Genomic DNA, 14,719 nt, shown 5'->3' on the forward strand with positions numbered 1-14,719 from the left:
TGTCCAAGGGGATATAACATTAATTATTTCTCATCTTATTTTCAAGTAAACTATCCTAAAGCTGTTGCCAATTATTATAAATAAAAATCTTAATTGTAGGTAAAAAATCATAACTGGGAATGGGAAACCTTCTTGGTAGCAACTCAGCTGCAGCACTCTTTACCAATGAATCCGCCTTCTCATTTCCAGACACACCTACGTGTGCCAGAACCCAGCAAAATCTAACTGTTATACCTTTTATACCAATAATTAAAAGCCACTCTAAAATCTTTAAAACTAAAGGATTATTGGAATTAAAAACTTCTAAAGCTTGTAGGATACTTCTTGCATCACTAAAAATGATAAAATTGCCCTCGTCTTGTAACACTATTTTCTCAATAGCAGTTAGTATACCATATAGTTCGGCAGTAAATATAGAGGATGCTTGAGGAAGTGCACCTCTACAATTAAAAGCACTACTATATACTCCAAATCCAATGCCAGCATCAGATTTGGAGCCATCAGTATATGTAAAAGTTGATTCCCTGTGTTCTTCAATATGTTCCATAAAGAGCGACCTGGCTTCATAGTCGGTCATGTTAATTTTTATACCAATAAAATATTTACAAAAAGATATATCCGGTAATTTCCATGGAGGGGTTGATGATATCCTATATGAGAGCACTTTATTTCTACCTATATCTAAACTGTCCACTAATGTTTTTACCCAGAAGCCATAAGGTTGGGGAGATTTTGGGTACAACTCAAAATATCTAGAATGCATTACAAGGTTTGCAGTCTGACAGGCTAAAGAATGATGAAGTGTTTGCAACCTAAGCCAATACCGAACAATAGAAGACTTCCGGTAAAGGTCTAAAGGCAATTCTCCAGTGCCAACAAGGAGGCTTGGGATTGGCGAAGTTCTAAAGGCTCCTGTGGACAATCTGATACCAGCATGGTGTATAGAATCTAAAATTTTTAATCAGCTTGGGCTGGCTGAGAAGTATATTTCACACCCATAACTAATGGGACAAAACTTTTAAAAGATTCAGAGCCTCAAGACATTTCACTTTTAAGGCTTTCAAGTGAGGAACTCATGTAAGTCTACAATCAAAGATCAACCTTAGAAATCTAGTTTCACTTACACATGGGATACGCTGACCTTTGATGTACATATCCGGGTCTGGATGTACTCCCAGAATACGGCAGAAATGGACAATACTTTTACAAGTTGAAAACTTAAATCCATTCATATCAGCCCATTGAATTATTTTGTCGATTGAGAGTTGTAATTTTCTCTCAACCATTGCCATTTTAGCTCCAGCAAATGATATAGAGATCATCTACAAATAGTGTTGAGAGAATATCTTTAGGAATGACTGAGGATATCCCATTTATGGCTAGTTCAAATAGGGTTACACTCGGCACACTACCCTGAGGAACTCCTTCTTCCTGACATTTCCTCTCTGACAAATCTTCACCTACTCTAACTTTAAAAAATCTATGTGAAACAAATGCTTGAAAGAACTATGGGAGCTCTCCTCTCAGTCCTAGATTACAAATGGTTTTAAGTATACCATATCTCTATGTAGTATCATAAGCCCTTTTGAGGTAAAAAAAATACTGTTACATGATGCTGTTTGGAACCAAATGCTTCACACATAGAGGACTCAAGTTGTACCAACACATTTGTCATTGAATGCATTTTCCTAAATCCACACTGGATAGGTGATAAAATATCTTTCTTCTCCACGTACCACACCAGTCTTGCATTGACCATCTTTTCCATGAATGATCTTACATAAACAACATGTCAATGCAATAAGTCAGTAGTTTGCTGCTAAGAACTTATCCTTACCAGGTTTAAAAAATGCTAAAATAATGGCTAGTTCCCAAACACTTGGATACCTATAATCATGCCATATTCTGTTAATAATGCTTAAAATAAATAACTATGCAATAACAGGTAAATGTTTAATCATTGCATATGGAATTCCATCGGGTCCAGGGGCCGTATCATTACAAGTAGCAAGTGCGGAATCAAATTCTCTTTCAGTAAAGGGGAATTGTATGACACTTCCCTTCCTGTTGCAAAATTCAAAATTTTCTTTTCTTCAATGCTCCTATACTGATTACCAGGAGCTACTTTACACTTGCATGATATATTGAGAATGATCAGCCAAGGCATTGCTAACCTTATTTGCTTCATTCACATACTGACCATTTATCTTCAACACTGGTGGTGGGTTGCGGGTGAATTTACCTGCTATCTTTTTTACTTTCCTCCAAACAGAAGATGGTGATGTTCTACTATTGATGGAGGAAAAAAAAAAAGTACCCCAGATTGGCGCCTAGCTTCTTTCATGACACGACGGAACTGTGCTCTACATTTCTTATATATAATTAAATTCTCCTCAGTACGGCGTTACAGACTCCTTGAAGGTGATGTCAAAAAGGTTACTGAAAGACTCATTTACATGTGTTCCCTGTAAAAAGGCACGTGAACTTTTGGAAACGAATTTTGGTCGGAAAGAGCTAATTATATTTGTTCATATACAGAGACCATTTTTGTTCAGTTTACCTGGTATGCAGGTGAATGTGAATTATGTTTGTAAGTTGCATGATCAGCTATTTAGTCATGTCTGTAGCTTTACGTATTAAAGGAGACACTTATGGAGTTTACTTGACATTGGTCATCATTTCAGGGCTCTCTGCTAAGATACAAATGGAGTGAGGCTGGTGAGAATGAAAGTGACATGAACTTTCTTGCACAGGAGATTAAGCTTGAGATATCAGAACTATACTGTGTGTTGTAGCCAGTGACTACAACACGAGTCCCACTATAGTACCAAAGGAAATAAAACAAACTGTTCAATAGGTTACAACTGCCTCTGGACTACATCTACTTTTTGTCCAGAATACAGGTTTCATGGGAAAATGCACACAACTTTGTGGTTCTGGGATGTGTTAAAGTAGAGTATCCATGAAAGAAAGTAGTGGACCTGGTAAATTATACTGTGATTTTTGTGCTGCATAAAGGTCACCATTGTTAGGTCTGTCCATTTTGTTGTATCAAGTGTCAAGGCAGGTGTAATCCCACATTATGTTCTGTTGAATCAAATCAGTTTGTTTTGGTTGGTATTAATGTCAGCAGTAGTGGTAAGACATAAGTTGAGGTAAAAACCTTGTCACCCTCATTGCAGGTAGAATCAAGTATTGTTGAAAGTGGTTTCTCAAAATTGATGTGTTCTTGATCAAGGTAGATCTGGTAGTCCTGAAGCCACTCTATTATTTGATATGGGCTCTGATCATACCAAAGGCTAGAACAGGGTATCCAATATCCCTTCTATGACACCAGAAGATGGACCACTTAGCCTGGTAGACAGCTAAAGAGGGCCTCCAAAGATACCCAGACATTTGTGCAGTACTTTGAGATGAGCCTTTCACTCGGAGAAGCTGATGGACATCTCCACACGTGATGCGCCAAGTACTCCACGGCTTGGTGGTTCCTCTGCAGGTGCGGCTGACAGAGAAGTGTGGCCCACTGGAGAAGTTTTCTCGGGACCTTGTCAGAAGAGCAAGCAGATCAGGATACCACTGGGGCCATCGGCCATCTGGGAGTTACCAGCATCATCCAGAGTCTTGGAGTAATCAACACTATGCAGATTATTGGCCGGATCAGGCTGAAAGGTGGAAAGGCATAACATTCCAGGTAATCCCATGAGTGTTGGAAGGCGTCTCTTAACATTGCATATGAGTACGGAACAGAGGAGCAGAACACGGGGAGCTTCCTGTTCAGCCACATGGCAAACAATTCAATCCCCATGGAGCCCTACATGGCAAGAAGCCTTTCCACTACCAGAGGATGTAGAGACCACTCTGCTCCTATAACCTGTCCCTGGTGACCGACTGTGTGCCTGGAATGTACCTTGATGATGATTCATCTTGCAAAGAAGTTGCAAAACCAATGCCCCTTGCTTGTTGATATACACCATTACGGTAGCGTTGTTGCCCATCAACACTTTTGAGTGCCTCCTCAAATATTTTTGGAATACTTACGACCCTAGGAAGGTTGCTTACATTTTAAGGACAAGGTGCTAATTCCTTTCTTCTTTGGTTTACACCTGCAAAACAACAAGTTATCTAGGTGTGCTCTCCACCCCTCCTTCGATGCATCCGAGAACAGTTGCTTGTCCGGAGGCGGAGAATTAATTGGGACTCCCTTGGTGAGGTTGCTATTGTCCAGTCACCAAGACAGATTGTCCCAAACTCCTTGTCCCACTAAATCAGGATGGCATGAGAGATCCCTGTTGGGTGGCCAGTGAATCTTCAGACACCATTGAAGGTATCTATGGTGGAGACGCCTATGAGGAACAAGCTTTTCCAATGAGGAAAGGGGACCGAGAGGATATTGCTAGTGCAGAGCTGGTACTTCTGTCTTGAACAGGAATGGCCATGCAACCTCACTGAGCCTGCTGATGTGATTATCCATAAGAAACTCTCTCGCCGCTGCCGTCTATTAGTAGTCCAGGTACTTCAACCTCTGCTTGGGTGGGTATGAGATTTGATTTCTCCCAGTTTACCACAATCTCCTGGTTGTGACAAATGCAAAAAATTCAATCTTTATCCTGAAGCAGCAGCCTCTCCAAGGAGGCCAGGATCACATAATCGTTGAGATACATCACCCGACATATCCTTTGTTAGTGGACCCCAGCGACTTCCAAGACGAACACCCGAGTGAACACCCGAAGAGGCACACACATTCCAAAGCACAGAGTCTTGAACTGGTACACCGTATCATAGAGGGAGAAGAGGAGGTGCTTTTGAGAGGACTGATGAACAGACGCTATAAAATACTCATCCTTCAGGTCTACCAAAAGCATCAAGTCTACCTCTCTTACGGATAACACCATAAACCGTACTGTTTCCATCCTGAGCTTTATCTGACGACGAAACTTATTCATAGGAGATGTCAATGACCGGACTCCACCCGTGAGTTGTTTTTCCAATAGGAAGACCCGACTGTAGAAGCCCTGAGGACTTGTCTCAAATGACTTTGAATGCATTCTTCTCTAATATTCCTTCCACCTCTGCCTGCAAGAGCAAGGTTTTCATGGATGTTGGATGTTCCATTGGAAACTCAATTGGAACTGGAGATAAGGGAGGGGCAGTAGTCCTGGAAGAGTAGCATATTACCTTCCTCGATCCTGATCTTACAGGCTTGGCTGCTGCCAATTCAATGACTCAGGGAATTTTGAGAGAGATAGTGTGGTGGATCAGGGTGTAATGTAAATCAGACCTCCGTGATTCCACTGCTGAATACAAGGCAACCCACACCAACGAGTTCCTCAATGCCAATGACACCTACGGGGTAACTTCTTTTGAGAAGAAAGAAGCCACAGCGCACCGCCTCTTCAAAACCCAGTCAGCACATAGGTTTGCCGCCTGATGCACGAGTATAATAATAAAAACAACAACAATAATAATAATAATTGGCATATTTGAAGATGCAGATGCTCTCAGAAGGTGGACTGTGGCTGGTCCTGGAGTAAGCCACATGATTAATGAGTTTGAGAATAGATGTGATGCCGATTCAAAATCTGAGGGTAAGCATCATGATGAACCTGAAACAGTGCAGAAAAGATTTCTTAAAATGGTTGAGAATCTAGCAAAAGTAATCAAAGAAATAGTCAACCCTTTTGAGGAAGATTTGGTGGATCTGATTATGGTTGAAAATCATGAAATTAGTTACAGCAAAAACAAAGTTAGTGAATCCTTGATATCTATGATGAGCCTTATACAAACACAAATCACAAACTTGATTGAGAGACCCAATATACCCAACAAATTCTAAGAGCCAGTACATAAGAACAAAATTTTATTGTTCAGTCAAAAAATGTCTGCTAAGGCAAATAGTCACTTCAAATCATGAAGAAAGACCATAATCTATTCTAGCATCTCTTCATATCAAGTTACAACATACAGTATGACTTAAATGAAATTTTTCAACAGGAAAATAAAAATTACGCACCACCACTGGCACAGAAAGGGCAGATGCATCATGGCAATAAGTCCCAGCTACTGCCTTTATTAGAACAACAGACATCAGACATCCATGACAAAGAGCCTACCGTTGATGTTGTTATGGTGCTGCTCTTATAAATGCTTTTACCCAAAGGGTTTACATTTAACTCTTATGCAAAAGATGAAATCCTGTTCAAGGTACGGAAGTACAAACAAGCATACGTATTTGACAAGAGTGCTGCAGAGTGATTAGCATTGCAAAAACTACCAGAAATCAGGGCAGGAATGACCAAAACAAAACAACTATTTGCATATTTGGCAGAAACAATCGTTTCATCTCAAGCAGATGATACAACATGCATTACTGTCACCTAAGGGGATGCTGCACTTTGTAGTAAAGCTGAACAAAACACTGCTGACATGCAAGGCTGCACTAATGAAGATGCAGATCCTAGGGTCCTTTTGCATGCAGCAAAGCATGACGATATCTCAAGTGCAATCATATGTAGTTCACACACTGATGTTATCATAGCATATATGTTGATGGGCACCATAGTGAACATAAGAATGTAATACCTGGTGTTCCTCAGGGTAGTGTTCGTGGTCCATTACAATATGACTTATTTTCACAATGAGTTACTGCAGTTTCTTTATAAAATCTGTTTTTCACATCTCCAGTAAAATGTTTGTTTACCACTTGTCCTTTGAGTTTATTTTTGCGCGCAGTCTAAACAAATAGCCATTTAGAGCAAGCTTTCCCTTTCCTTTCTCGGAAAGAACAATTTCACACACAGGAGACTAGATGAGAAGGGATTAGGTGAATGCACTAAAAATGTGTATGTAAATATCGAATATAATAAAAACGAATACACTAAATATGTTGTGAAGTGAATATCGAATACAATTATGAATGTTTCCAGAAAAATAGTAATATAGCAATTTGGTACAAACTATTGGTTAGATGAAGCAGTAGTTAGAATATAGGTATGAGCAAAGAGGATACCACAGTCATGCAGTGGTTATCAAAGAAGTGTATACAGTAAATAGCCTCAACCTGATGTCTGTTTTTTTATTCAGACATAGGTTACATAAACTTAAAGAGGACAAATTTCTTACCTTGCATTATAATAAGGTATTATGTACCATTGCACCTCTTATTTTTAAAGAACTTTCCTCTTCACAAAATCTAATTTGTCAAGAAGGGAATCCCAACATTAGGAAAATGAACATTATAAACAATGAAATACTTGCTACACTTTCTACTTAAGCCATTTCCAAATATGAGTGCTTCCTCTAGATACTGGTTGAGATAAGTTTCTAACTCTTTACCATCTTCCACTCCTCATTATTCCATTAACCATTCAAATTCAAATAGAGAATAAATCATAATACCTACCTTCCCATTTGTTCAGCTAAGCTCATAAATCGATGAGAAAATATAGAGAGTTGAATGGCATCCAATTCTGTGCCTATGATTTTCTTTTTCGACACACCAACATCTATTCGGACATCTCCTCTGTCAGTGATATATCCTTTACAGCCTGAAAAAATATAATTTATTGCGAATGGTCTAGGATCATTTTTTCCTATTAGCTTCTCCTTTGTATAGTTGTAAAACAAAAGTCCAATAAAAGAATTAGCATTTAACAATTACAATAAACAAATAACATCTATCAAGAAAAGAGAATAGTACTTTACAATGGAAAATTCATTGCAGTTGATGATTAAGTTGGTATTTCTTCAATATCTTGTAATTCAAAGGAAAAATTCATGAAAATAAATCAACTGGGAGTACATACTGTATATGGTATGGTGATTGTATCAATCAGAAAATGGAACCAATTTTCATTATCAGTGAGGTCATGGATGCTAAAAGAGCAAGTTAACAAACCTATTATTGATAAGATTAACATCATATCAACAAAATACTGTATCCTAGTCGAAGCAATATACAGTAATTCAATGGTAATAAATTACTGGACACTTACATACATGTTAAAAATTTTAATAAAGTATCCTTTTTATGTAGTTTTAAAAATGAAACAGAGGTTTTTTAAAATTGATTAAAAAGTCAAACATAATATCCTTTGATTCAGAATGCCAATTATCTAAAAAATAATGAGAGAATTCAGGCCAATATATTGCAGTACTTTATAATTCCTTCATTTATTCCTAGTTCTCTTACATACAATCGGCCCTCGTTAATCATGGGTTCTTGCTTCACGGTTTCGGTTTTTCGTGGCCAAGAGCAATGCAATACCTATTAAACAAAAATTATCATAAAAATTGCAATGAAATTCAAGTTGGGTGATAATTTCAAATAGCCCGCGCTCCATTACGATGGGAGCACTGCTCGCCACTACCTATCTCTACACCCAACTGGTCCTAGCTCTCTCTCTACAGTGTATATCCATTTACTGTGGTAAAAAATTACAGCTATATTTCTAATAAACCAGATTTTGATTAAACTGGTGTTTCACTTAACTGCATCCAATAATAATGCATGTAATATTCACATTTTAGTATCGTATTTATAATTAAAAACAGCAAATTATAATTTCATGCATTGTTTACATTCAAATCAGCTGATCAACCCTGCGTAGTCCGTCGCCAACCTCAATCTTTGGATCAAATAACTCCTATTATTAAGGCATGCTACCAAAGGATATTTCATATTTACTTAAAGAAATAATTATTACTTGATCTATGTCAGAAATTGAGAAGTCACTACTGCATGTGAAGCTTCAAGGACAGAAACAAATTGAGTCACTTGTGAAGGGCAGACTGATCGAGGGAATGAAAGACTTAATAAATCCATTGCAAAAAGCAAAAGCTCCTACATTGGCTTCTTTAAATAAAAAAGGTACAGAGACTGGTGGGTATAAAGGATATATGGAAAATATGAAAGCTAATAGGAACTTCACATAGATTAATCACAGCACATCAGGCTGGAAGACCAGTTGATCTAAATAACATCTTGAACCATGAATTGGTGAAAATACCAGTAAGCATCGTTAATATATCTGGCACACTTTGTAAAGGTACCAAATTCATACTTTAACAGGTGTTAACTAGAGAGATCAGTTGCCCTCCAAAAATCATCATCAATGACTCTGCCTGTCTGAAAATAGATGGATAAGCCATGATAATGGCAATGAAGAAGCCAAGCGATGTCAACACCTCCGGAGAGTACCCTATTAGATTCATCAAACACCTTCTTGAACAGGGTGAAGCATATGAAAGAATTGACATTAGTTTTAATTGATATAGGGACACATCAATTAAAGCTGGCACAAGAGTTAAACGTACTAAGAAATTGAGGCCAATCAGAAGACTAATTGAAGACCGAACTGCACCACTTCCACACAAATGGACAGACTTCTTGGCATCAACTGACAACAAAAGGGACCTCATTCTCTTTCTAGCAAATGCACTCATTGTTACAGTTTCTACTAATAAATTCATTATTGAGAGTGGGGTGTTTTTCTTGGAGACAGAAGCTAAAAGTACTGATTCTAACATAGCCATGGATCTGTGGAAAGTCCAGTGACCATGAGGAGGCAGATATACGCACCATGAGAAGGCAGATATACTCACTGTACTTCACTGCATTTACAGCAAACAAAAGACCTTAGTGGTGGCAGCTCGTCATACTGATCTTACTTCTGGCTCACCTCAACAAAATCCCTTGCTCACGGCTATGGCTTAAGGCTTGTACCTTAGAGAAACAACAGTATATTCTAGTTTTTTTACATATCTATAAGTATTCCTCTTGGCACAACTTTGATCAAGCACATGTTTGTCTGTTTATGAAATGCCATGCACAAGATGCAATGCCACCGAGGGATGCAGCCAAGTTTCCCATACAGCAAGCTAACTTCCATACCCTTGTGTGGCAAGAGTCTTGTCATCCAAAACCAGCCATCACCTCCCGACTATCTCTGGATAAAATCTTGCTAATGGGATTCTCACCTCTGTACTTACATCACTCCTTCCTATTCCCAAAGCATGTAGAGACATTGTTTCCTGTAACTGTACGAAGGGGTGTTCAAAGAGTAGATGCTTGTGCAAGAAATGGAACTTGAATTGTACGAAGGTTTGCAACTGTAGTGAGTCAGAGACTGTTGTCTTTATAATGGTTTACACCATGTATTTGATAGTATCTTGGCTTAGTATTAAGCTTATATTTCTGTACTATTAACCTTTGAGTCTAATGACAGTACAGTAACACCTTGAGATACGAGCTTAATGCGTTCCAGGACCCGAGCTCGTATGTCAATTCGCTCGTAACTCGGACCAATTTTTCCCTTATAAAATAACTAAAAAAATTAATTCGTTCCCACCATATGAAAACACCTAAAAACCGTATTTATCAGTGGAAAACCTGTTTTTAATTGTTCTAATTCACAACAAACACTCACAAAATAACAAATACCTATGTACAGGTTATGATCTGCAATAAAATGTGACATTATTATGGAGTTCTTACCTTTGAGACAGACGGTAGCGGCAAACGGCGGTGTGTGCGGAGGAGGGAGAGAGAAACAGGAGGAGAGAGACTTAACGGCAACACGTTCGGTACACTACACTTTTGTAACACTACGTAACATAACTTAAACTTTAAATTTAACTTGAATGAAATTAGGTAATTGTACACACACTTAAAAATAAATGTTAATCTTACATTACACTAAACTTAATTCTAATTTTGTTTTCCTTTCAATTTTTTTTAACTTTACTTCTTTCGGCTTGGCTCTTTATACCTCGCTTTTAACTCGCTTTCACCATCACTTTTTGCCGGCCTTTTTAAAAGGAACCTGTCTAGGGATGTTTGCTTTTGTCTCCCCTTCAAAATGTTACGAAAATGATGTACACAAGTGTCGTCACAAAAGGCTAACGCATACGCCAACTTGTCCGGGTGCCTCTTTTCCATAAAATCAGAAAACTCCTGCCACTTCGCCAACATGTCTATGATTTCCTTTGTAGAAAGGCGGTCCTCCTCTTCCACCTCCTCCTCCTCGCTACTGAGGTCCTGCAACACCTCCGAATGTTGCATCTCCTGGAGCTCGATCAATTCCTATGTCATGATCTCTTCCTGATGCTCCTCAAGAAGGTCGTTCATGTCTGCCTCATCTACCTCCAGCCCCATGAACTTTCCAAGAGACACAATGTCATCCCCCACAATAGGTTCGGGTTCATCAGGGTCTGGCGTATCAAACCCTTTAAAGTCCCTCTCAGCGACGGAAGCTGGCAACAATTTCTTCCTTGCTGAATTAAGAGTTGTTCGTGTGACACCCTGCCATGCATCGTCAATAATTTTTAAGCAATGGACGATATTGAAATGTTCCTTCCAAAATTCCCGAAGGGTGAGATTGGTGTTGTCTGTGACATCGAAGCATTTCTTGAACAAATGCTTCTTGTTAAGTTTTTTAAAATTGGAAATTACTTGTTGGTCCATGGGCTGGAGGAGTGGCGTGGTGTTGGGCGGGAGATAAAGGACCTTGATGATCCTGTACTCATCAAGAATGTCCTCTTCTAGACCAGGAGGGTGACCTCTTCTAGACCAGGAGGGTGACCAGGGGCATTGTCGAGAACCAGGAGACATTTCATTGGCAGGCTTTTCTCGGCCAAATATTTTTTGACTGCCCGACCAAAGCACAGATTAACCCATTCTGTGAAGAAATGCTGCGTAACCAAAGCCCTAGCATTAGCACACCACATCACATACAGTTTTTCTTTCAAGATCCTTTGGCTCTTAAAAGCACAAGGGTTTTCTGAGTGGTACACCAGCAGTGGCTTGACCTTACAGTCACTGCTGGCATTGGCAAACAAGGCTAGAGTTAACTGGTCCTTCATGGGTTTATGGCCCGGTAGTCTCTTCTCCTCTGCCGTGATGAATGTCCTCCTGGGCATCTTCTTCCACAAAAGGCCAGTTTCATCGCAGTTGAACACATGTTGGGGGATGTAGTCTGCCACGGCTTTCGAGTCGGAACTTGCTGCTTCCCCATGCCTCACAAACGATTGTATCCCAGTCCGTTTTTTGAAATTATCCAACCAGCCACAACTGGCTTTGAAGGTTTCCGCTGGCGTCAAAGCCTCCCCTCTCTCAGCTGCTTGCTTTCCTTTAAAGTTATCGTAGATTCTGCTGGCCGTTTAACAGATGATCGTTTTGGTCACGCTATCTTCCGCCAACTGTTTCTTCTTTTTCCATATTAAAAGAAGCCTCTCCATCTCGTCATGAATATCACTGTGCTGCTTGGAAATGATGGTTAGTCCTTTGGAAGGCTTGGTCCTCTTTATAGCATCCTTCTGCTTGAGGATGGTACATATTGTTGATGTACTCCTCTCATATTGGCGAGCCAGCTCAGTTACTCGTACACCACTCTCATGTTTTTCAATTACTTTATGCTTTATCTCGATTGTCATCATACGCTTTTTCTTTTCACTACACTTGTTTGCACTAGCTTGCTTTGGACCCATTGCTTATTCACTTACTTCTGTACTGATTAACGCAAAAAACACATGAAAAATGCAAACACTACGGCCGATGCTCGGAGATAACTTTACACGATGGAGATCCAACGGGAAAGAGAGAGCGATGCTGTCCTTGTGAGCAGCCTCTCGCACAATCGACCACATAGCGGCCACATAGGGAACCGTCTTGTATCCTCGTATCTCAAATTGGTCTCGTATCTCGGGGCAAAAATGTGCTCAAAACTTTCCTCGTATCTTAAATTTCTCGTATGTTGGGATGCTCGTAGGTTGAGGTATTACTGTATTTGATAACCCTGAAAAAGACTACAGTATGTATAAATGACACTATTTGCTGAGCAATAACCACATCATATAAGCCTATGAAAGTAGAAACGCCTAATATATCTCTGTATTATAAGGAATGGTTCAGAGTTATTTGTTGATGTTAAATGTCACCATTATGGGGATAGTGCAAAAAAATGCACAAGAATCTCTTACAATTACCCCTAACTTGGAAAATTCGAAGAGTGTATAGCAATCTGTATGGAGAATATTAAAAGATAGTATCCAAAACAATGTATTCAGAAAAAATCAATAATTTTGATAAAAGGTAAAATTTACACTTGATGACCTTCATTTGTGACCTGAATAAACATATTTGGGAAAAACAAACAAAAATATTCATATTCAGCAACGAATTCTGATTTAAGAATCACTCATTTATTTGTTTTTCTGCAAAAATGCCTCATGAACTCATTTTTTTTTTTTTTTTTTGGAAATCAAACCAGCCTAAAGTGTACTACTGCATTTATATAATAAAATGAAGAAAATCCCTGAAGTACCATTCATGTCTGTAAACATGGGTCAAGAATATATTTTGTTATTCATAATACAAACTCAATGAGATGTGCAATTCATTGTCCTTATCCTTCAAGCTCTAAGAAAAATTCAACTATATTTAACAAAATACTATGAGCTAATGAGTCTAAACGTGGCTCATTAACCTTTCAAACCATTTTAATATGAATAATTCAATAAATAGCATCCTCAAGTCTGCAACAAAGGGTTGAACACAACGAAGGTAAAAGAAAAAATGGGGCAGGAATAAATACAGGCCTAGCTAATATCTTCTTTTTTCCATCGTTATCCCTACATTAGAGGGTTGGTTGCCTGATGCACCATCGCCAATCTTCCACCAAACCTCTTCTCTCCACATCATCCTTCACCTTATCTCACCATCTAATTCTCTGCCTCCCTTTCAATCTTCCCCCCTAACAGGTTCCTCCCAAGCCCTCCTCACTCCCTCCTAACCATTCATCCACAACACATGCCCACACCATCTTTGTTGTAACACTTATAATCTTTGCAATCTTTACTATGACTCTCATTCTTCTTATTTCATCATTTTCCAATCTTTCAAGTAGTGATATTTCCACGATATATATATATATATATATATATATATATATATATATATATATATATATATATATATATATATATATATATATATATATATATATATATATATATATATATATATATATATATACACACACACACACACACATATATATATATATATATATATATATATATATATATATATATATATATATATACATATATATATATATATATATATATATATATATATATATATATATATACAGTGATACCTCTACATACGATCTTAATTCGTTCCAGAAACTGCTTCGTATGTTAAAACAATCATATGTTAGAGCAAATATTCCCATAAGAGTACATGGTAATTTATTTAATTCGTTCCTCAGCCTAAAAACCATAATAAATCCTTAATAAATGGCTACACATAATTACACATGACATTAATACAATACCTGTATAATAAATACATATTACAAACCAAAAAAAAAGAATAATAATGAAAAAATAAATAAAAAACGGGTTGTAATGTAACACTTTACCTTAGCAACAGGCCAGCGCAGGTGTAGGGACTTCTACGCAAGAGGAGACGGAAGATCAGCGAGGAGGTAGGGACGGTGACTTTGTACGATAACGTATACGATAACTTACACTAACTTACACTACTACGTGAACTTTAACTTAACTTAGCTTATTTATTTTTTCATTTTTACAATTTTATATTTTTTTTTTTACATTTTTTCTTTTCTTATTTTAAATTTTCATCACTTTCGCTCGATTCGGTCTTCCTTTTCTTTGCTTCACTTTCTTTCTTTTAATCATGATCACAAGACCGTTT

General features: G+C 38.1%; 1 protein-coding gene across 1 annotated transcript in view; it reads right to left on the reverse strand.

Annotated features, from left to right (window-relative positions):
* Nucleotides 1-14,719, reverse strand: part of LOC137640084 (5-oxoprolinase) — a 547,197-nt gene that overhangs the window by 196,835 nt on the left and 335,643 nt on the right. The window contains exon 13 of the mRNA XM_068372538.1: nt 7,400-7,544. Within this exon, the coding sequence (XP_068228639.1) occupies nt 7,400-7,544 (145 nt within the window). The remainder of the gene's footprint in view (nt 1-7,399; nt 7,545-14,719) is intronic.

The sequence above is a fragment of the Palaemon carinicauda genome, chromosome 4, assembly GCF_036898095.1.
Source record: "Palaemon carinicauda isolate YSFRI2023 chromosome 4, ASM3689809v2, whole genome shotgun sequence".
In the NCBI taxonomy this organism is placed as follows: Eukaryota; Metazoa; Arthropoda; class Malacostraca; order Decapoda; family Palaemonidae; genus Palaemon; species Palaemon carinicauda.